This window comes from Taeniopygia guttata, chromosome Z, assembly GCF_048771995.1.
Source record: "Taeniopygia guttata chromosome Z, bTaeGut7.mat, whole genome shotgun sequence".
NCBI lineage: Eukaryota > Metazoa > Chordata > Aves > Passeriformes > Estrildidae > Taeniopygia > Taeniopygia guttata.
This window is the reverse complement of record NC_133063.1, coordinates 49164977-49187191: the sequence shown is the minus strand read 5'-3', so window position 1 is coordinate 49187191 and position 22215 is coordinate 49164977. Positions and strand designations below refer to the sequence as shown.

At 33.5% G+C, this 22215-nt stretch overlaps 1 protein-coding gene across 20 annotated transcripts in view; it reads right to left on the bottom strand.

Annotated features, from left to right (window-relative positions):
* SPEF2 (sperm flagellar 2) overlaps window positions 1–22215 on the bottom strand; it is a 72719-nt gene that overhangs the window by 8963 nt on the left and 41541 nt on the right. For 11 of the 20 annotated variants that reach the window (XM_030258004.4, XM_030258005.4, XM_072921749.1 and 8 more), the window contains 8 exons: window positions 21267–21426; window positions 19203–19304; window positions 17494–17632; window positions 16091–16332; window positions 4328–4434; window positions 3126–3308; window positions 1131–1223; window positions 348–521 (listed from right to left, as the gene is read on the bottom strand). In XM_030258004.4, coding sequence (XP_030113864.4) covers window positions 348–521; window positions 1131–1223; window positions 3126–3308; window positions 4328–4434; window positions 16091–16332; window positions 17494–17632; window positions 19203–19304; window positions 21267–21426 — 1200 coding nt within the window. Of the gene's footprint in view, window positions 1–347; window positions 522–1130; window positions 1224–3125; window positions 3309–4327; window positions 4435–7184; window positions 9543–16090; window positions 16333–17493; window positions 17633–19202; window positions 19305–21266; window positions 21427–22215 lie in introns of those variants that run through there. The other 9 variants (XR_012052756.1, XM_030258013.4, XM_072921740.1 and 6 more) reach the window with 8 other exon arrangements.

Below are 22215 nucleotides of genomic sequence, written 5' to 3'. Positions count from 1 at the left end.
TCAATAATACTAGGTCTTATATCTTGAGGTAACATCACTGTAAATCACACTGCAGTCTAATTCCAGGGGACTGTCAGCTGGTCAATTAAGCAAAAGAATACTTCCACTCATATATGTAAGGAGTAATCACCAGTAAATATCTTAAGCTTTCATGAATGGCAAACAAATTTCCAGACTTTTGAAAGACTCCTTCTCAGTATTATTACCAATGCCATGTTCCCATGAATTCAGTGAGACTACTTGAGACTACTGGACCTACCCAGGATAAGCAAATATATAGAAACCTAGTTAATTTATCATTTGAAAGTACTACTACTATTCTCTAGTATTTTTCTGTAATGTTTTACCACACATGGAAGGGAAGCTTTCTTTTTTCTGTGAATGTATGTTCCAGTAGCAACGCTAAGTGCTCTGTATACGCCTTCAACTGGATCAGAGTGGGAGGCGAAATAAAGCAGCATCTCAATATAGTCCAGAAGAGCAGGGTCTTTTTTGGTATCCGCAAATAAATGGAAGAAAAACTATAAAAGGGCAAAAATAAGCAAATTAATTTCTATAAGTGGACTTAAATGAAATACAAATCAAGGACTGTAAAGAAAAGCATGAAATATAGTAATTACTGCTAATAAGAACTACTATACTTAAGAACATTTTGAGGCTGTACAAATCAAGGCTGTGATAAATCATAAATGTGTGTTAAGTAATTCAAGGAAATAGAAATTGAGTTTCGCAGAAAAGACAGAAATAAACCCTTGTATCATGATAAATATGTTCAAAGCATTTTTTTGAATTCAGATTATTATTAGCCCCCTCTTTCATAGAAAATTCTATGAGCTCAGATGCAGTGGTCATTTTTGTCCCATTCTTTACAAAGCTGGTTGCTGTGTAGCAAAATTAATGTCATTGAACAAAGAACAGGAGTAATTAAGTCTTTCTGAGCACACTATGATTTAGAATGCTCAAGGCTGACTCTTGGATTCCTTTCTGCATTATTCTGAAGCACCACTTGACTTGAAAAAAAAAAAAAAAAAAGGCAGGACTTATTGAAAAAAAGAGACTCAAAAAATTCTGAAATGAGACCTATCATGTTTGAATAGTGATTTCATGAAAATACCTATGTTTTCAGTTACCTTTATGAGGTGTTTTAGCCTTTCTAAAGACACAGATTCTTCGCAATTTTCTGTTATGCTTAGATCTTCATTTCCATTAAACCATAAGCCAACCTGATTTCATAAGTAAATAAATAAATAAATAAATAAACAAATAACTTTGTTTATTTTCACACATTGAAATAAGGTGGTCTTTATACTCTAGCTGTTCAACACACAGGCTATAAAAGCCTAATTTCTGGATTTAATCAAACTGAATTTGTTATTAATATATAATGATGAGATTAATTAAGTAGCTGTTTGTATGTTGTAACAGATACTTGAGAAATTACTGAAAATCAAATAGGATAGAAGTGAATATATGCTTTTGAAAAAGGTGAAAATTAATTATGTACTTGTAAATCTATGCTGCTGAAGGAGCAGAATATGATACGGAGTTTCTGTGTATCTTCTGGTTTCTTCCTTTTAGGATATCCTTTGCTAACCCCTACAGCTTTTGTCCAGACTGTACTTTTAGAAGAAAATGTCCATACCATTCAGTATGATGAAGGATGGACCTCTCCCCATGCTTGCCTGCTCCCAGCAAGATGACCAAGAGTCCTACACAGCCAGAGCTAAAACTGGAAAAGTGCCCAGAACCAATTCTGTAGTACTAAACACAGGAAGGATAAGCTAGGGTAGGCATGAACAAACTTCCTACAGAAAAATTCACTTGTGTGAGTTACTCCAGGTTGTACAAACAACATTACAGCAGGGAGAACTCACCACCATTACCTGGAGGTGGGCCCTGGTACTGTGTAGTTTACCAGTGTAGATGCAGAGAGGACAGGTGAAGCAGCTGAAATTCCCAGTGGAAGGTTATTCAAACCAGTTGTTTATTGCAAATTGACTGTCTTGTAATATTGAAGTGATTTAATTAATTGCTCAGTTAATATTATATTTGAAATAGGATCCTGTGATAAAAATGTACGTTCTTGGTCTGCATGTCTTGTAACTGCTAGCTTATTTGCTCTTCAGGAAAACTTACAATAGAAAAAGAAATACACATAGACCTGCATTTTTTGTGGGTTTTCTGGCCTTGCAGAGTTTGTTTCTTAGAAAGTCTGTGGTGGGCAGGGATTGGCAGGTGCTCCTGGAAGTTTTAAATTAATCAAAGAAGTTCTGAAAATTGCAGGCCTCTGGACTAACACAGCTTTTATTTTTTCTTCTTTAAAAACCAATGCTAGGTGAGTGGAAAACTAATTACAATAAATTTTCTATGAAATTTATTCAAAACAGTTGGAAAATTATATTTACTATCACCAAACAAATACAGAAACTGGCAAGACTGGAATATCTACAGACACCTTTCTGTGTAAATATATGATACTTACAGTTAGTATAGCCCAAGAGAGTGAACCAGTATCATTCGAAGTATAATTAAAATGCAAAATAAAAGTGAAAATGAGCAGAATTTTGCTGAAAGAACAAAAATGTACTCATAATACTCTTTCTGAAAAATCTTGCTGAACTATGTGACAATTCAAACAGAATTTGTCTTCAGAAAAATGATCAAATAATTTTATAATTTTCCACATATTCAAGGGTTGAGGAATGATCTTGAGAAAATTAATTCTTGGAAAAAATCTAGAAACATTTAATTAAAATGCAGTGGATGAGATGAAACTGAAATCCTTATTTCAAGTCATATCAAGTCAAGTAAGTTAACAGTCATCAAAATGCACACAGAATGGTTTCTTTAAAACAGAAAGGATTTTCACTTGAGATTAATTTATGGGAAAAGTAGGAAAATCAAGTTAAAAGTATGTTTAAGTAGCCTGATTTGTGGAACTATGGACAAGATACATATTAGGCCATCAATTTCCAGAAAACACTTATCACTACAAAGTTCCCTCAGACCTAAAGCATTTAAAATTCAAATTGAGTTTCTCAAGGTGAATAAAGCAAACAACATATCATTCAATTCAGGGAGTTTAACAAAATAAAATTTGAATGAAAAATTAAAAGGATTATAACCTGTAAATAGTGTGCCTGTGTAATGAAGCCTGATCCAGTGACATCAACAGATTTGAAGACATGCAGTGTTTGGAGGAGTTGTGTCACAGATGGTACTGGCCAAGGCTGTGCTGCTGCCAGCAAGAATTTGCGCCAGTCAGTAAGTTCTGAGTTCACTGTGAATTCAGATGCCAGATTTTCTAACTACAAAACCAAAATAGCAAATATTGTCAAAATACAAGTGTACATAAACAGTCTTTCAGTATTCTGTGTATCCTTAGATATTTTCCTGGGCAGGATGAACAAGATTCTGCAGTGAGGTTTCACAAAGCAAAACAGGCCACAGGCCACTGTGTGTCAACTGCCATGTGCAGTTGATACCACTCTAAATAAACACTCTGAGTGCACAAATAGGCATTTATATATACCTTAGCCTGAGAATTTCCTTTTGGAAGTAAGTTCTTGCTTCCATGATAAATTTAAAAGTCTCTTTTAAAACTGGCTCTTTTAAGGAAAGAAAATTCTATTACTAAAATAAAGATAGGATTTATAAGCACTAAAAATTTTCAAAGAATACAGAATATGGGATACACGCACATTTCATCTATTAATAGGCAATGTTTGACTGATAGCTTTCCTTTGATAATTAATTTCCTGCGCTGAAAATAGCTTCTATATAGTCAAGATGACAGATGTGACTAGTTTTTACTAAACTCACTGGAACTACACCACTTTAGCATTAAAATGTTTTACTCATGCACTTCATCTGTGTAAAGAATATATGAATAAAATGATAAAATCATGTGAAATCCAATTAAATCTTAATGTGAATAATGGTTTACTGTCAGAAATAGTTATTCAAACATGCCAACACAAGTAAATATTTTCATTCTGTAGGTTTGCCAGTAACATCTGATGTTTGAATCTGAAAGAGAAATTAATTCAGTATGAAGGATTTGAAAGTTTTCATGTTTCCAAATCTGAAAACCTTGGATGGTGTCTTAAGCACTGAAATAATTTGCAAATTGTAAATAAATAAAATGCTGACAAAATGTTTGGCACAGTCACTTCAATGATCCTTCCCTAGTGAAACAGAAGAATTTTAAATAATAACTAATAATATCCTATAATATTATAATCTTCATTTTATCATACTAAGGACAATGCTGCATCTTCTACGCAAACCAATATTCCAGTTGAAGAGAATATAGGGGTTCACTTACATCTGCAAGTGTTAAGTTCTTCCATGCATCAGGAAAGCAATTTATTCCAAGATTCAAATTAACCAAGCCACAAAGAGTTTCAATAAATACTTTCTTTGGTATAAGACCTAATAAAAACCAATATAGAAATATGTTTAGACTTTAAATAGACCTCTTCTGTTAAAAAAAAATAGATTAAATTTTAATGGCCATATCAGAAAGTTATTTACTTTCCTATTATGCACTATTGATAATGCTAATATTTTCCAAACCAAACATAAAATCTCCTTATTTAAAATTAATCATATGTGACCTACCTAATAGCAAAATTTCAAATATTTCACTGCGTTGCAGTTCTTCTGGTACTTTCCTGATCTGCATTATGATCACTAATCTATCCTCACATGGTTTGCACTGACAGTTAATGAATATTCACAGACACCAATCTCTCAGAGTTCTGTGTATTGAATACCTAACAACATTTTCTTCCACTCTGCTCTATTTTAATCAATCATAAATCCATCTTCACTCTTTAAAGCAAGCATTATCTAGAGAATAGAGTAGAAAACATGCACTGTTATCTGTTGAATTCTGAAACAAAATTCAACTGTTTGAAAAGCTTCTCAGGACTCACATTTGGGAGTTAGAAATAGCTCCATTAATTTTATTTTTAAAAAATCCTAAGAAAAATATCAGTTAAGTGCAGCAAATCCTATTTTTTAAAAAGCAGGAATAGATTTGCTTATGAGCAAACAGAAACTTCAACCTTCATGTATGGTATCAAAGCACAAAATTATGTATAAAAATTTTAAAAAAACAGATATGAGTCTTTTCTTTCAGAAATGGACTTTGCTGGGTCAGTGAGAGTTTACTGCAAAAGCTCTGCAGTAACAACAAAAAATGTAAAAGAAGTTCCAAGTTATTTAAATTTTGAGAGATAAAGCTGAATTGGTCAGGTTGTGATCTATTCCATGGCATCAAAACAGGAGCTTTTAGATTACCTTTAAAAGCAAACACAATCAGTGAAATGCTGGGAAGACTTACTTATTTTTTTCCTTTTTCCAGTCAAACTTCTTGTCTATTTCAAAAGGCAAAGCTGTGCTCATTCTATGGCTAAGACACTTTGTTTGAAGTGAAACAGTGAAGTGAAATTTAGGTTTATGAAAAAGATATGTGATAGGAATATAAAGAATGGGTTTGAGTATTAATTTCATTGTGTCATTGTTCAAAATCAATTTGCCAATTTGAATGAATACTCTGCATCTCTTTAGACCTGTCTATCTCCAATCAGGAAAACCAGGATTAATGCCCTCAGCACATCTTAATACAGTAGAATCCTATACAGATATAAACTTGGAGAGAAAAGGACGAAAGTAGATTTGGGAAGCTCAGTCTGTTGGGATAGGAAGAAGGAAGGGAGAAACACCTGGACCTGAAGCCTTCAAATCCTCCCCCAAATTTCAGCATGAAAGCAAAAGCTGGGGAAAAAAATACTGTCAGACTGGTAACAGTTTTCAGATATCTTGAAAGTTTTCATGTTATCTGCATTGAGAAATAACATCTTCTAAAAAATGTGATAAATCATGTGCTGTTTCCTGAAGCACCTTGGATTGTTAATATAATCATTTTAAGGTCAACAGAAATTTGGTTTTTTCATGAAAACTTAAATTCTCATTATTTCCATATAGCACAATGAAGTCTGCATCACAGGAGCATCATTACTGGGCCACTTAATCTAAGATTCCATAAACCAGGTAGCATTTTAGTGATCCATGGGGAAAACAGGCTATTGTGCATGAAGGAGCCAGTGAACAAAAAACACTACAGGGAAAATGTTTACATCTTCTTTGCAGTATCAGATTTTCTAGTGCTTTAAATAAATAGCCCAGCTAATAATTTTAGTCTTTTTGCTAAACATTTCCCTTTCCATTTGATTACTGCTAGTCTAACTTAGCTTTCTGTCACACCATCTTATATTTTAAACTGTTTAACTCCCACTATCATCTCCTTACATGAAAACAAATATGTAGTTCCTGTATTTATGATTTTTTGACTTCCTGAAATGAAATTTAATTTTGATTTTCTTCACAGAATTCTAAAAGGATAATAATATCCACATATCATTTTTTGTGAAGCTACATGACTTCAGAAACATACATTGAAAGTATCTGAGAGACATGGAATTTAAAGAACTTGCATCAGAATTAATGTCTGAGATGGGATTAAAGGATTGCAATCTAAGTCACAACTTACATAAACTATATAATTGTTTATATTAACTACTTTTGCTACTGATGTGTAGGGCAATTTCTTTTACATTATTCCTCCTGAAACATCTGATGACAGACAATTCCAAAGTAATAGTAGTTCAAAATCTTCAAATGGACTGTTACTTAATTCCTCCTACTGACATATGTAGGAGGAATGAGGCAGTCCCAGAGAAAGAAATTCCTCATAAACATATGTTCCTTACTGTGTTGTTAGGTACTTTGTCTAGACTTAGTGGATTTGGGTATATATTACAGAGCATAAAACTGTTTTTGAGCATCTGATTATAATATCAAACAAGAGGTGACTCATCATTTCAGTTCAAGGGCTGTCAGTGCTTCATAACCACGGAGAGATGCTGAGAGTGGGCAGCTACACAGACAGTACCCAGAAAAGAATACTGGTGTCTGCAAATGGTACTCTGCAAGCAGTGAAAAAAAAAAAAAAGTCCTCTAGGAAGAAAAAGGAAGACAATTCCCAGAACTGGCTTTTTCCACTTAGAAAGACTGATTTCAAAAAAGGTATGGTCTTTACAAAATCCTTTTGTAAGTACAAAATAAAAGACACCAAACCTATTAAGTTTTAGTTGAATAATGTAGGAGACTGGGTAGAAAATTAAACATTTTTAATTAGAAGGAGCAGTAGGCATCGTGTGAAAAGAATCAGTATTCATAAAGATTTTGAAAAACTGGAGAGACGGTCAGGGTCAGTAAGTAAGCTTCCAGAAACAGATCAAAGTACTTTTTGGAAATGGACTGCACAAATTGATACACTTATTACACTGTAGATAAAACTATTCAGGAACAGACTTCTAGCACATTAGAGAACAGGATTAGAATTCAAAGTGAACTACAAAAACTGGAGATAAAGTCTAGAATAAAAGGACACTATCCAATAAAGATAAATGTCAAGTGCCTCACTGGGCTGACATAATGAACTGAATAAATGTCCCAAAGGGAATCCTACTGCCAAAGTAAAATTTCTACAGAAAAATCTCTAAGGATTATAACATTTTACAATAATACAAGAAAGTACATGGGAAGTCACTGGAAATAATATTTCTTTCCCCCTCCCCCCACCCAGATGTTAAGGCTCTGCTACAATACCACTTTGGAAATTCTAGATCAATAACGACGGATGTAACCTAAAGACTGTCCAAAAGAAAACAGCAAGAATCATCACAGATTTAGAATATATCTCCTGAGACATGAAGTTGAAAGATTTCTGCTAGTTTCATGGATGAAGAGTATGAGAAAATATGTTCCTGCTCTGCATCATGGAGGTGACTTCAGTGTTACAGATACAGAATCACCATTTTTTTGTTTTTATTTCTTTTTTTTTGTTTTCACCTGTTGGGCATCCTTGGGACACATTTTCAAACTTTTTCTAATCTTAGCATTGTTAAAAATCTCAATTTGAACATTTTGAGAGAAAAGAACCCTCTTGGTATTATGTGATTTAAAAGAAAACCCTTAAATTCACAATTTTAATATATACAAGCCACATATCTAATAAGGTAATCCATGAAATATATATCCTGTTGCTTATTAGGCAAAGTATATCTAAACATTTTTTTTTGTCTGTGAAATCACAAGTTCAGATATTTTATACAATGTACAGTACCGATCTCTGTTTCTGTCAGAGATTAACTCTACTGGAGTGGACCAATATGCTTTAATGAGGCATTCCTTCAAAACCTACTCCATTTCTGATGTGTATATATACATAAGAGTATTTTATATACCCAGAAGAAGCATGAACATCTATGCAAAACACCAGTAAGAGACTGTATGTATATATATATGTGTGTGTGTGTGTGTGTGTGTGTGTGTGTGTGTGTGTGTGTGTGTGTGTGTTTTTGTGGTACAACATAGCACAGTACAGAGCAGAGCTGAGGAGTACAGTAGGGTGTGAAGCATTGGGTATCTTTTGCTATTACTACATACATTTTATATTGAAAGTAGAATTATCTTGATTTAGCAAATGATTGATTCAAAGGTGAATGACCTCATATTCACTTCTCCCAAATTACCTGTAATACATGTCATTTGCTGTTGGAGGAACCAAGAAGGGTCTTTAATGATTTAATTTTAGCCATCTTTTGATATAAATCACTGCTATTTCCTTGATGGTAGAAATATATTCTGCTGGTATGCTTTACCTTTTGAAATTATCAAGTAGAAAGATGCATTTAGAATATGTAGAAATATGAAAATATATATTCTCTAAACCATATTCATTCTCAGCTCCTAGATTAAAAATCAAGATATGGTGATCTTATTGCAACCCTTACAAATATTCTTACAGGGCAATAAAAAGTAGTTCAAGCCGTGAAGCAAATTAGTCACATTCTGTCTGTAAGAGTACGTGTTATGGGACAACTAATTTGTGCAATGATAATCAGGAATGGGAAGATGGATCTGTTCTGTCTCTGTAGGGAAGTCTTCAGAAGGACATGCCTGAGAAAGGTCATGTTAAAGTTTATCTGGTTTGCACATTCTGTCAGGGTCTATATAGGGAGAGCCAGATTTAGCAATAGCATGGTATCTTCTAAAAATATTTTCTACTCTACCCAGTGTTATGGGGTTCATGCTCTTCAACATCTGCTCAGCAGAAGCTGTATCTTGTGAAGCAGAACTGGCAGCTTCCATGCAGGTAGCCCAAGCATGAGCTTCACTACTCTGGTGTGTGTCTATAAATCCAAGATTGAAGTCATCAGTGCCAGAACAAAAATTATGAATATTTTGCTCCAAATCCACATTATGTTTATGACATGGCACACAATACATTATTCCCCTTTCATCATCATATTTTAACCAGGAGTATTTTGTTAGCCATATTTTTGGAAAATGGTGATTCCTCTTTGTTTTCTGATGTTCCAAATATTTCTTCTCTTTCCCTCTGTCACCAACTTCTGTGTTGCTAGAAGAATTAGTCTTGCTTTTAAATTGCTTCAGTGCTCTTATGGCTATAATTTAAAAAGAAACAACTAAGTATAAGATCATTTTTATTTGATAAAATATCAGTTGTATCTTTTCTTTTTTTTGTCCATTTTTATCTTGTTAATTTGGGACTATAGTATGACTTGAACAGCCATGAAAGAGAACAAGGAAAGCAGACCTACTCTTAAATAAATTGAAGGCTACCAAGGATTCTTGTAAGAAATGGTCAGTTTTGATTTTGACTATTAGAAGTTTGCCAGAGTATGCAACCCATGAAGTGCAGCCGCATCAATGCTGTTTTTGAAACAGGGAAGAGCAAAGTTATGAATGGAATTCAGAATGGTCTTTTAGGCAAAACATCTCCAGAAAACAGTGCTGAAGTCACAAACAGATTACAATGTCCATCATACCTGGAATTAGCAGAAATGTAAACTTGGAGCAAGCCTGTAAATACATAATCAAAAACCTGACACGGAATGCCTAAGATGCTTACATAGTAGATGGCATGATCTTCTAAAAATGTGTTAACCTGCAAATGATGTTATTACTGCTTTCAGAAGTGTATATGCATTCTTAATGCACTGAGATTGTTTTGAACTTTCCCCATATTGTTCTGAAGATGGTCACCCTTGTATTTTGTAGGAGAAAATCTCATAAACTGACATTTAAAAAAAGTTTATTTCTAGGTCTCATTTATCTCCTACATTTGGCCAGTAATTTCATGGTTCTTTTAGTACACCATTGCCATAACTTTAGGACTTCAAAAAGAAAGCAATAAATAAGCAAGAATGGAAGCAATAAACTGAGAAATCTATTTGTTCACTGGAAATAACAAAAGTAACACCCTGCAGATGACCTAAAATCTGACTCTCCCTCCTTATTGTGATGTGTATGTCAAGAAGCAGAATTAATGAGTACATTAAGCTAATCACAGAGAGGAATGCTATTAATAGTGCTTTAAAAGGTCTTGAGAAAAAGAGTTTTTGTATGCCACTCTTTTCTACTTTGGAAAAAGGAGCAAATTTTTTTATATATACACTATATAATTTGTAGCAACTGATTGTTCCAATTGTTGAAAAACGTGACAGTTAGTTCCATTCTATTCTAAGCGTCCTGAAAAGTCATAATATTAATTAAAAAAGTTAGAAACATGCAGTTTAAATACATTTCCAGTATGAATGATTCTTGTAAAAGAACTTAAAATCTGAGATAGCAGCTGTGGTCCACATGGACAGTGAAGCTGGACTGTCTCATGAGGTTTTGTGAGACAGGTGTGCCCAGGTACCATAAATAGAACTGAAAAGAGGAAGAGAAATATTCCTTACACACAATAAAGGTTTAAAGACTTCATTAGGCAGACACAAAACCACAAGATAAGGTGAGAAAGAGACTGGAGAACTGGACTTGCAACTTGAGAAGTAAAAAGAGTATAAGGGACAAAAACATTTTAACACCTCTATAGTGCTTCCTCCTTCTTTAGGCATATGAAAACCTGTGGAAATGTGCTAGTGATTATGGAAATAGGGATCAGAGTAGACCTGTGATCCACTATCAGGGATAATATTCCCTGTAAGATTGGCCTTCAGTGTTTCCAACATTTTTTTCAATTGACATGGAGAAACTGGGAATATAGGAAAAGGTGGGATCTGTTGCAGTGATGCCATGGAAAGACTAGAGGATACAAAAGGAAGCCAGCCTGTACTTCATATGAAGCAACTTATGAAGCAACTTCTTCACATTAAGTTTGTTATCAAATCAAATTTAGAAGAAAACCAGTGTAGGAAAAGCAACACTAGGTAGAATTGTTTTTCATTAAAATCTTCTTAAAAGGCAGTATCATTCCCTGATACACACAGTGACTGGCAAGCCTTTACATGTTTCAACTCATAAACTTAAAAAAAAAAAAAAAAAGGCAAAAAAAATTTTTCGTGAAGATATTAAGATTATAACCACTGGTTAAACTAAAAAAAAAAAAAGGAAAAAAAAAAAAAATAAAAAAGAAGCATTATGAGTGAATGACAGCACCATAACTTTACACTACGCACTATGAACCAGGACTATGACATTTTAAATGGAACCTATGACATTTAAAGAGCAATCATGATGTCTCAGTTATTAAGGCAGATATAAAAAAGAGACTATTTCTTAATAATACATCAGTCAGTAGAGTATTTTCTATAGGCACAGTATAAAAATATCTCCATAAACTGATGAAGTAGTAAATCTCTATTAAACATTCAGTTTATACATTTACACAGGCAACAAAATATTAAGAGATTGTAAACCTGTACTAGAGATGAGAATTACGTTACCATGTATTCCCTCATAATCAAATTTTACCAAAATATTTGAACAGATTAATATTCCCTTCTATTTTCACTGAGAAAAACATTTCCATAGCAGTTCCGGACTAGAGTTTTAGATAATAATTCCTTGCAAATTACATACCAGACTCTAGCAATTTTATAAGGATGAATGAGTGAAATAAACCCTGAGGGCTCAATTATATTCTTTTAACTTAAGGACTCTAAAAGGTAGTAATATAGGATACTTCTACCCTTAGATGAAAAAGATGGGACTCTCAAAAATGTGATAATTTTCATCCAAGTTGTTGATAGACTCATCACTCCCTACAGTCAATTTCACAGTAAATATTTGCATAATTTATTCACTAATTATTACTGGTGCTGCTTTATGTCCAATCTTCATTAAATAGCAAGCATTGGGATTTTATACTTAGAAGCACTGAGAATTAAGGTATTTTTGTTGCTGCACAGATGTAGTGAGGGATGAGGTCCTCTGTCATACTGTCTGAAATCTTAAAATTATATATCTCTATGTATATATATACATATATAAATTCAAATGCACAGAAACATATACAAACATGTTAAATATGTTCCACAAATTTCTGAAATTAAATAACATACATTACTTAGTAAGAGACATAACAGGAAGTGTAAATTAAAATGTTGGTAGAATTACTAAGTTTTCATCTAGAAAGAGATACTTCCTCTGTCCACAAACTTAAAACTTTCATATTGTCAGGTCTTAAAAAAACATATTGAAGATAAATCGACTTTAAAAGACATAAGTTAGAGATGATTAAACTCTTCCTATGCTCTCATATGGACTTTCGTCTCTACTTGCATAAAAGTCAGGCAATTACTGCTCTTCAATTGTTTCTACAACTGTGCTTGAGGAAAGAAAGCATAATCTGTAGACATTATCCAGGGTCTTCATATAATCCTGACTCAATAAAATATTCAATTGAAAAGGCAACATTTCAGCTGAACTACATGCACACTTTAATATAACTGTCTGCCCCAAATCCACCAATACAGTAAAATTCAATTCACAAGTTCACAATTTGAAAACAAACAGCAATGCAATATGGCAATTGATTGTTCCTTATGTTTACATCTTAGCAGACTATTTGATAGGTTTGTTAAAAAGTATTTTAAACATTTTTGGTTATTGGATATAGAATTTTTTTACACCTCAGTGGTCTCTATTCTATTCTAATTATAGAATCATTTATGTAATTAAACTGAAGGTTCATAAGGATCATGCCTGTAAAAAATAAAAAAAAAATTAAAATGCTCTTGTTGATTCAGTCATAAGATAGAGAACAAATCTGGGATATAATCTACTTTGATCTTCTTGGTAATGCAAAACCACACCCAAATTGCATTCTCTGAAACAGCTTTAGAAGAAGAGACATTCCATACGTGTGCTAATTGAAATGGCAAGAGATGTGCTTGTAGAAGATCATATTGCTCAAGGGAATCAAAGGGGATGAGATCTAATCAATATTTTAATTTTGTTGATAAGAAAAGCATGCATTTAAAAAGACTGTAAGAGAGAAAATAAAAATGGTGGATGTTATTAGCTCCCTTTAAGACTCAGCACAGCTCTTCCTATAAAAAAAGCACTCTGAAGGTAATATATTAGAGCACTGCTAAAAACTTGATCAAAAAGTTAGTGAAATTAATTAGTACAGACTCATGTTGACTTTGGGCAAGAGCACTTGGGATAGTAATAAAACAAAAAGTAAATGTCTTTCTCAAATGAAAGACTGTCAGTAGGTAGGAAGGTCCAGCACAGGCTATTTTTTTGTACATTGGTGCTTAGAATGGAGAATAATTGCTTCCATGGAGAGCAAAGTGTGAGGAACAGCATAAAGTTGTCTGTGAAGAATCGGCAGTTCTTTAAAACTTTAGATTTCTGGGAAACACAAAACTGTTCCATAAGAATTCTTCCATGAATATCAAATATTTTTTAAGTATACTGGTACTCCCACTTCCAGATTTAATTTTGGTAATTTGTGAATATATTTTAAAAATACTTCTTTTTGACATTTACCAAATATCTTGTGACAAACCTGTTTACATGTTAATTTATTTTATATAATCACCCCTCCCTTGTTACTCTTTTTGCTTGCATTTCTAAGTAAAAATATGCTTCATGTAATCTCCATGATGCTTTAGAAAATCCTAATTTCCAATTTTGAGAACAAGTTCAGGAAATTTATTATTCGTTACTACTTCTATTCTAGTACAAGCAGATTGGTAGATTTATTCTATTTATACTTGCCCAATAGCCTATGCCCATGTGCTTTTTTATGTGGATTTCCACTGTGAATGCTGAGAGATATGCTGGGGTGGGTAAGAAGAAAAAAAAATAAGAAGTTTGGTAGCAAATCTAGACCTATTTGGAGGTTGTCCAAGACAGGGGCTTGGTGTTACTTTTTGGTATCTCCTTTAGAGATGCTATTCAACAATTTCACTGCCACTGTGCTGGGTGCTTTAGTGTTTTTCCCTCTTTTGTTCAGTGAGAGACTAACTACTGAGATGTGTATTTTCTGTTGACCATTCTATTGAAAAAGGGGAGACAGAAGCCTTTGAAAAATTTTCCTGATGTTTTAGGAAAGAAAAGAGTTTATAATGAAATGCTCAGCTTAGTAAACCTAGGATGTGATTTATGCGTATAGGAGACTGGGAGGAAGTATTTTAAAGATGACTTGCACAGCTTGTGCTTTCCATCCGAATTCAACTATCCAAAAAAGATAATAGTCACCAAACAGAAGATAAATACATGGGGTATGAGACCTTATTTTAAACAATAATTCTTTCCCATTGTCTAAGAGAACAAGCAACAGCATTCTTTTATGGTCTCATGATTGCTAAGGGAAATAATTCCCTTTTTCAGATAGTCATGCAAGTCATGTTGGGTCATTTTAGTGAATATAATACTATCAAAAGGGAAATATTGTAGAATGATAAAGACTTCAATTGTTTTCTTGCTAATTATTACAAATTTACGAAGAAAATGGTTGTTCTGTCCTAAATATGTCAAGAATATTAAAGTCTGTAATAGACAATTTTTTAAAGTATCTTAATCATGAATGCTCAAAACAAAAAAAAATACATTTAAGTGGAAGTACCAATTAAACTCATATCTGTGTTTCACTTCTATGGCACTATAAATTATTACAAACACACATATTTTTCATTTTGTGTGGCATTATATATGCATTACTATCTGCAGAATAGGTCTCTACAGAAGATTTTGAAATGCTTACAACACACATCTACATTCCTACACTAGAGATAAGATGATATGCATCTCTCTACGGGAAAACTGTAAATATCTTTTTCCCTAAAGTGGTTTTATATGCAAAAGGAAATTGGAATTGCTCTATAAATATACATGAAAAGAATTTCCAATAAAGAATTAAACTCGACTTCATTCTGCCTTTGTGGCCTTATTACACTGGAAGAGATAGATCTTGAATTGTAACCACTTGCTTACACATTGTATTTCACAATCTTAGTGGCAATAATACTAACATTATAATTTTAATATGGAACGCTGGTAATGAAACACTCTGCAAATATATGTGTAGCTAACTGTTTTCCATCTCAGTTTAAAACTGCCTTACCCAAATTACTTTGCAACATTTATACAGTCTCAGGAACTATTGCAAGCCTTTTTAGGCATCCTAAGCCTTAGGTTCCCTTAATTAGGGAGTAGACATACAATAAATGCATGTTTAAAGGTAAAAATAAATTACATGTCTGAGCTAATGCTTGCAAATCACCCAAACAACAGGCACACATTGACTTTAAGAATATAATGGTTAATATTTATAACAGACCCTATAAAATAGTTCCATGAAAATACTGGTAATTTTTAAATTGTGTTTTAATATAATATAGCCTGAGTTCACTGAGCTCTCAATTAGCAAACGATTTTAAAACTTGCATATTTAAGTAAAGCAAGCTTGATACAGACTGTACTAAAAACCTGTTAGAGAGACAACTGTTAAAGGAACACTAAACATGTGGTCTTGACAACAAAAACACCTAGGAAAGCCATTAAAAGATTTCAAGTGGTCTATTTTTTCATATATTCAATATCCCCCACCATGACTTTGCTTTTTATGTAGCAGGATCTTTGACTGTAGTACAATCTCAAACAATATAGATAACCAATACAGATAACTAATTACTTCAGATTTTAAGGAGATAACCAGCAGTCCTTCGGGAGTTAAAAGGTAAAAATTTCTTACCTTTAGGTGCCAGCCGTAGAAACTGCTTATGAAATGTAGTAAGTTGTGAAATAGTTAGAGCACTGCTTCCAGAGATTTCTATGTGTTGAAATTCTGGTGGAGGAACAGGGTCAGGAACAGGGTCAGGAACCATTTTTATATCGCTATTGATGAAGAAATCTGTTCCTTCTAAAGTCATTTCATATTGGATTTTGCTAGAACTCTCAATATGATGTCGTGCAACCTCTATCAGTTTTTCAACACTGAAAGCATAAATGCAGAAACTCATGAGTATAATACACAGTGTTAACAACGTAGCTTTAAATTTTAATATTCTTACGCTTTTAAAGCTTTCATAAAGTAAGAATTTCAAACCCTCTGTGTGAATTCTGTAACTACCAAAGTAATTATGTAGTCTACTCTTCCTCTGGCTGCAAGAAATCTTTTGACTGTAATTAGAAATTTATATGAAGTCAGATCTAAGACACAGAAGAGACCTGATGGAAAAATATGGAAGCACTTCCTAGGCTAGCATACTGGAGAGGCATATGATCTCCTCTTTCAAGTGCAATGAGTACAATTTATACAGGGAAAGACATCAGCTGTCTATAATGTTGAACACAGATTTGGCTTGAAGTGTCAGGTCAAAGGATATGATATTCCTTAAATGCTGTGTCTTTGTTAGCACATGTGAGGACAACAAATAAAACTGGCTGGAAGGAAGAGGCTTTGCCTCTTTGAGCTAGTGCCTGTAAGAGCCTTCAAATCCTCCATTTATGCCTCTCTTCTTGGTCATGCCCTGACATGGATCAAGCAGCACTGTCCCAGGTATGATTCAAAAGTTAGTATAGGACAGAAATACTTTGTAAAGGGCAAAGTCACTCCTTTCCTTTAGAGAGGAAAAGGCCTTTAATGATACAGACATTGGTCATTCTATGCCAGATAGTCTAATGTACTATAGTGATCCCAAGTACATTTTATTTACTAGGACAGAAAAACTGTGAAGTACAACATTTTTTATGGTCCTTGCAATAATTTTAGAAATGTAATATGTGGTGATAAGAACAACAGGTGCAATTTTTCACTGTGTGTAAAAAACAGGAAAGAAAATAAGCCCACACTCCAAAGTGACAGAGGTTGCTGAAATTATACAGAGCTTTCTACTAAATGAAATAACTGATTGTCTGCTCAGTAATCTGCTAAATATGTAGTCAAGAAAAATAGCATAGCATGATAATTACCTTTACAAGCAGAACAGCCAAGAACTGAGTTACTAGCATTCAGGTTTCTAAGATAAATCTACAGGAAATTATTATTTTCTAGATTTTTTTCCCAAAATACTTCTGTCTCCAGACACAACTGTATTTACTACCTCAGTCTAGGTTAAAAAAAAAAAAATCCTGTTTAAAATTGATACATGTTACCTTGTTTTCTCCTCCAAGAAGGTGGATCCAAGCCACTTTTCCATATCTCTATAAGCCTCTTCTGCTTTAAATTTTAGATCCTCAAGAAATGCTAAAGCCTTTTCTTTTATAAGTTCTAGCCGAGATTTTGTGGCTGCCTCTGTTTAAATGGTAAAGTCATAATGAATAATATTTATAAAATGTGAGGAATATTCTCAGTCTAAGCACGTAAAACTCAGCATATTTAACTGTTTTTAGCTAAAAGTTCCTTAGAAGATACTTGCTGTTTGGCTAGTTATTCTTCTGCAGTACAGTTAAGGCTGATGTAATTGTGGCTTCTGTGCATGTTCTTTGAGCAGCTGCTATCAGTATGTTACAGAAGTAAGTGCATGACAATTTTTGTCTCCCTGTCTTTTCAGAGGTAGGTACTGCAGAGATGACTGATAAAGCTGCGCTCTTAACACCAACATAAAACAAGTACATTGATGCAACAGAGAAATTAAACATTAAATCAATGTTAAAAACTTAGCAACTATACACAACGCTTTTGCTAGACTGTATCTATCTGTATAAATGAAAACCACAAGTTACCATGAGGTAACTGGATAACAAATACCAACTATGTGCCTGTGCAAATAGGAAATACAGTTTAATGTGCTCAGCCTTCCTTAGGTCTTGGGTTTTTTTCCTTAAAATAGGATGAAAATGTCAAGACAAAAACATACATGTTAATGAATCACTAAAATTCATCTTCATGCAATTAGGATCTTCAAAGTTATTACTATTCTTTTCATTACTCCAAGATCTTGGTATGTTTTTTTTTCTTGAACAGCTTTCATATTAAACCATATTCAAAGATGTAGGCATTTGGTCTGACTGGATCTAAAGAAGCCTTATGAGTTTGTGGTTTGTTTGATAACTGCTGTTTGCCCTCTATTTTTCATAATAAAATACAATGTAATAGCTAGCCCACCAAAGAGGTACCATGTGACGATGGGTTTGCCAACTGTTGCCAAATAGAATCAATAAAAGCTGGGTTCTATCTTCCCTTTAATGATAAAACAGTGTTTCTTCTAGTCTAAACCTATCTTAAAAAAAAATTCTCAAACAATTTTCAATTTGGGACTTCCTTTCTTCAGACATGTCCTTTCGGCTGAAATGAACCATGTTGTTTGAAAGTTATTGGGTAAGACAGAAAAAGAGACAGAATGACCGAACAATATACAGCTTTTGTAAGAGTCTGTCCATAAAGCAGTTTGGAAGAACAAACAAAATCTGTGCCCTGCTACTTGAATCCCATGTTGCTTGAAGAGGAGGGAATCAGAGAAAAAAAGCAATGAAATATGCAAATGCCAAAAAATTCTTTCCCAGAACAAAATATCTCAAATACTGAATCCAATTCAATTGAAAATTGAAGTGTGAGTAACAGCTTATGCAAAATCTTTTCTCTCAGGATGAATATTTGCTTAGTCATGAAATTAAATTAGATGAAATGAAACAGAAGATAAAAGGAATGAAAATCATATTACTACCTTTAGTATATTTACCACAGAATGACTGATGATTACCACACTAAAAATATGCCCTGATTTCTCCAGACCTGACTGACTCTCCTTTTTCTTTCTTATCCATCCATTTTGCCTGCCGTCTCTGGTTAGTATCGACTACCATACTTGTCAAATTAGGAATAACAATCACCTACCAATATAAGTAACCAAATAGTAACATACCCTCGTGTTTCAAGGCACTGAAATATTCTTGCTTTATTTTTAGTGCCAGTTCTTCTTTCCTTAATTCTTCTGGATCTATAGGAACTGGATTGGCTTTTGCTCCTGCATGAAAACAGACCTTTCAGTCTTTGGATTTGCTTGTAAATTTGTGTCTCATGAAAAATTACATTTTCCACATTACTTGATGTGACCATTTATGAGAATGTAAAGGTGGATACTCAGGTGCCAAACATGATTTACATCTGCAAGTCATGCTAAGGTTAATACTGCATATAAATACCCCAGCATATACAACTGTACTAAAGTTGGTTAAATAGCATCCTAAAATGTATTTCTAAATGGAAGATCATGACTGAATAAGTGTGCCTCTCATTTGATCCTAGATGGTCAAAATGTCCTGTTTGATCCTAGTATTTACCAGTTTATCACAATGAGAACATTAATAAATGTCTTTTGAATAATACTTGTTTATTCTTAATTTATCAAATTAAAGTTTAACAAACTATAGTAAAAATGTTATGGTAGTAGTTACCACCAAAGCAGTGATAAGATTTATGCTATTATAAAGAAAAAACCTGAAAAAAAGGAGATCTGTTATTTCATACCCCTTCAAACTTGCACTTCTACCTTGTTCTGACTTATCTGTGAAGAGATAGGTATTTTCACGTTTTTAGAGATTTCATGGAATTCTGTAATCACATGATTTACTATTACTCAACAATATTAAAATATTTGTAAATACTTTATCCTAGAAGAAGAGCAGATGCAGATGTTACAGAAAAAAATATAATGATATCTGCATGACACACAAGGTCAACACAAAACAAATGGTCAGTTTTACAAGTGATAAAACTACATGTGCTAAGTTGTATCACTCTGTTACCAGCCATATCTCTGTCCTAGGGAGTTCTCATGTTACAGGAACACTACAGTAACACTGTATTTGAAATGAAATCAAAGTCAATACTATAGTTACAAATCCATCTGTTCATCTTCTATTAGGAAGAATACACAGCTTTCTAGCTGCAGTTCTGGTTTTGTTATTTCAGATAATCTTGTACCAGGTTTGAAGAAAAATTTGCTTCCAAGAAGCAATCCACAAACTTCAAACTAGCATGCAACAGCTGCTAAGTTTTATCACAAAACTTTTTAAGAAGTCTGAAAATCTGCCGCTCTCTTGGCTAAATTGAGATGCTAAACTAAGCCTAAGGCTTCCTGGGACTCACAATTGGCTACATATTTGCAAGGCTATGCTTCTGTTCACTCTGTATGGGCAGAAATATCTAGAGAGAGAAAGAACTGAGCATAGTACAAATGAAACTCCTGTCACAGAAAAAAAAGTCAACAGTGTTATGCACAATAATTCTGAAGTTACAGCTTTCTCATTTGGAGTACACAAATTTCAGGCTATCCTACACCCACAGGGCTTGAACCTCTCTCTTGCTATGCAGAATGTCTTAACAAAAGATACCAAAGTTTAGGCTACAGGCCTCACTTCCTAATGAAGTTATGACATAATGCAGACAAAAGGTGAAGATTACATAAACTACTATCTGAACAAGGAAAAAATTGCGAGAAAGTGCATAAACAGCCTTGCATGCCACAATTTCTTCCAGAACACTGCCTGTTTTTCTCTCCTGGAAATAAATTTTCCATTTTCACCTGGTGGGATTGGTTCTTGCCAGACCTATGTGCAAGATCTACGTCAATAGGAATCTGCTCTTTTTTAGGATTTCAGTCAAGTAGGCACAATTTAATAGACTTTTATCCATAAACTACCTTTAACTGTTCCATTCCGATATAGAATATGAAGAAAAAATATTTACTTTCCCTTTAGAATATTTATTTCTACATATAACAACTACAAATATTTAAATAAATGCAGTTGCCATTCAAAAGCCTTTCCCCTCCTTTATCACTACCAGCTTTTTATACTGATGTCCCATTTTAAAAGAGAAATGAAATACTAATTAAATGTCTTGGGTTATTAATTTCTGTATTATTCATATATTTACATTCAAGTTATTTTAAGCACTGCTAAAACAAAGCCTGCATTTTAAATACCTTTTTTTTTAGGAGGTGATTTGGAAGACGCCTTTTTGGAACCTTTGCTATCATTCCCAGCCGCTTTGTCTAGTTGTTTCTGTGCAGCTTTTGAAGGTTTCTGTTTTAGCTGGCGTTCTTTTTCTTCCTCCATTTCTAGAAACTCTATTTCAGCTGTTACCTTGACACCACAGTCACACATAGTACAGTACATAGTATCAGGTCTGTGCAACTACTGTTTTAAATAGCCTATGCTTGTTGAAAGTACTTGATGAGAAGTAGACATATTAAGAAAACCAAAGGATATATCTTAACTAATTGACTAAATTTTGATTATTTATCAAAATTAAAATTCTGCAGCAAAAATGCAAGACAGAGGCATACTGAAATTTAATTCTTGCAGTCACTGCCTGTGCTTGAGGAAAACATTAGAAAAGCAAGAATCAACAGTACACAAAGCAAACCTACAGCTACATGATAAGGGGGCAGAAGTTTATTTATTTTAAATGATCAAAGAGAAAATAAAAATCTTACCTAGAAATCAACCATTTGAAAAGCTTACCTAATTTACTTTAAGCTATACAGAAAAAAGAACGTAACCATAGGTCTGAACAAGTGAAAGCTTTGAGCAAACACTGCAGCAAGGATTAAACTTATCCATCTTCTCACACTTCTATTGAGGGATAAGAGAATAGTTTATCATGGAAGAAGATACATAGAGGCAACATTTGAAATATTTCTCAGTAATGGAATGAAAGGCTCACTTATAAATATGGAGGTGCTGAAAACACAGACTCCAACATCTTCTTCATAGAACTACAAACATACTCAATAGAAATATTAGTGGTGGAGCAAGACATATGAAACTGAGATAAACAGTGCAAAGATTATGTGTTTAGGCTGCCTGCTGAATGGGGGGGGGCTTTGACTGTAAAATCCAGAAATCTTTAAGTAAATAAAACATTCCATA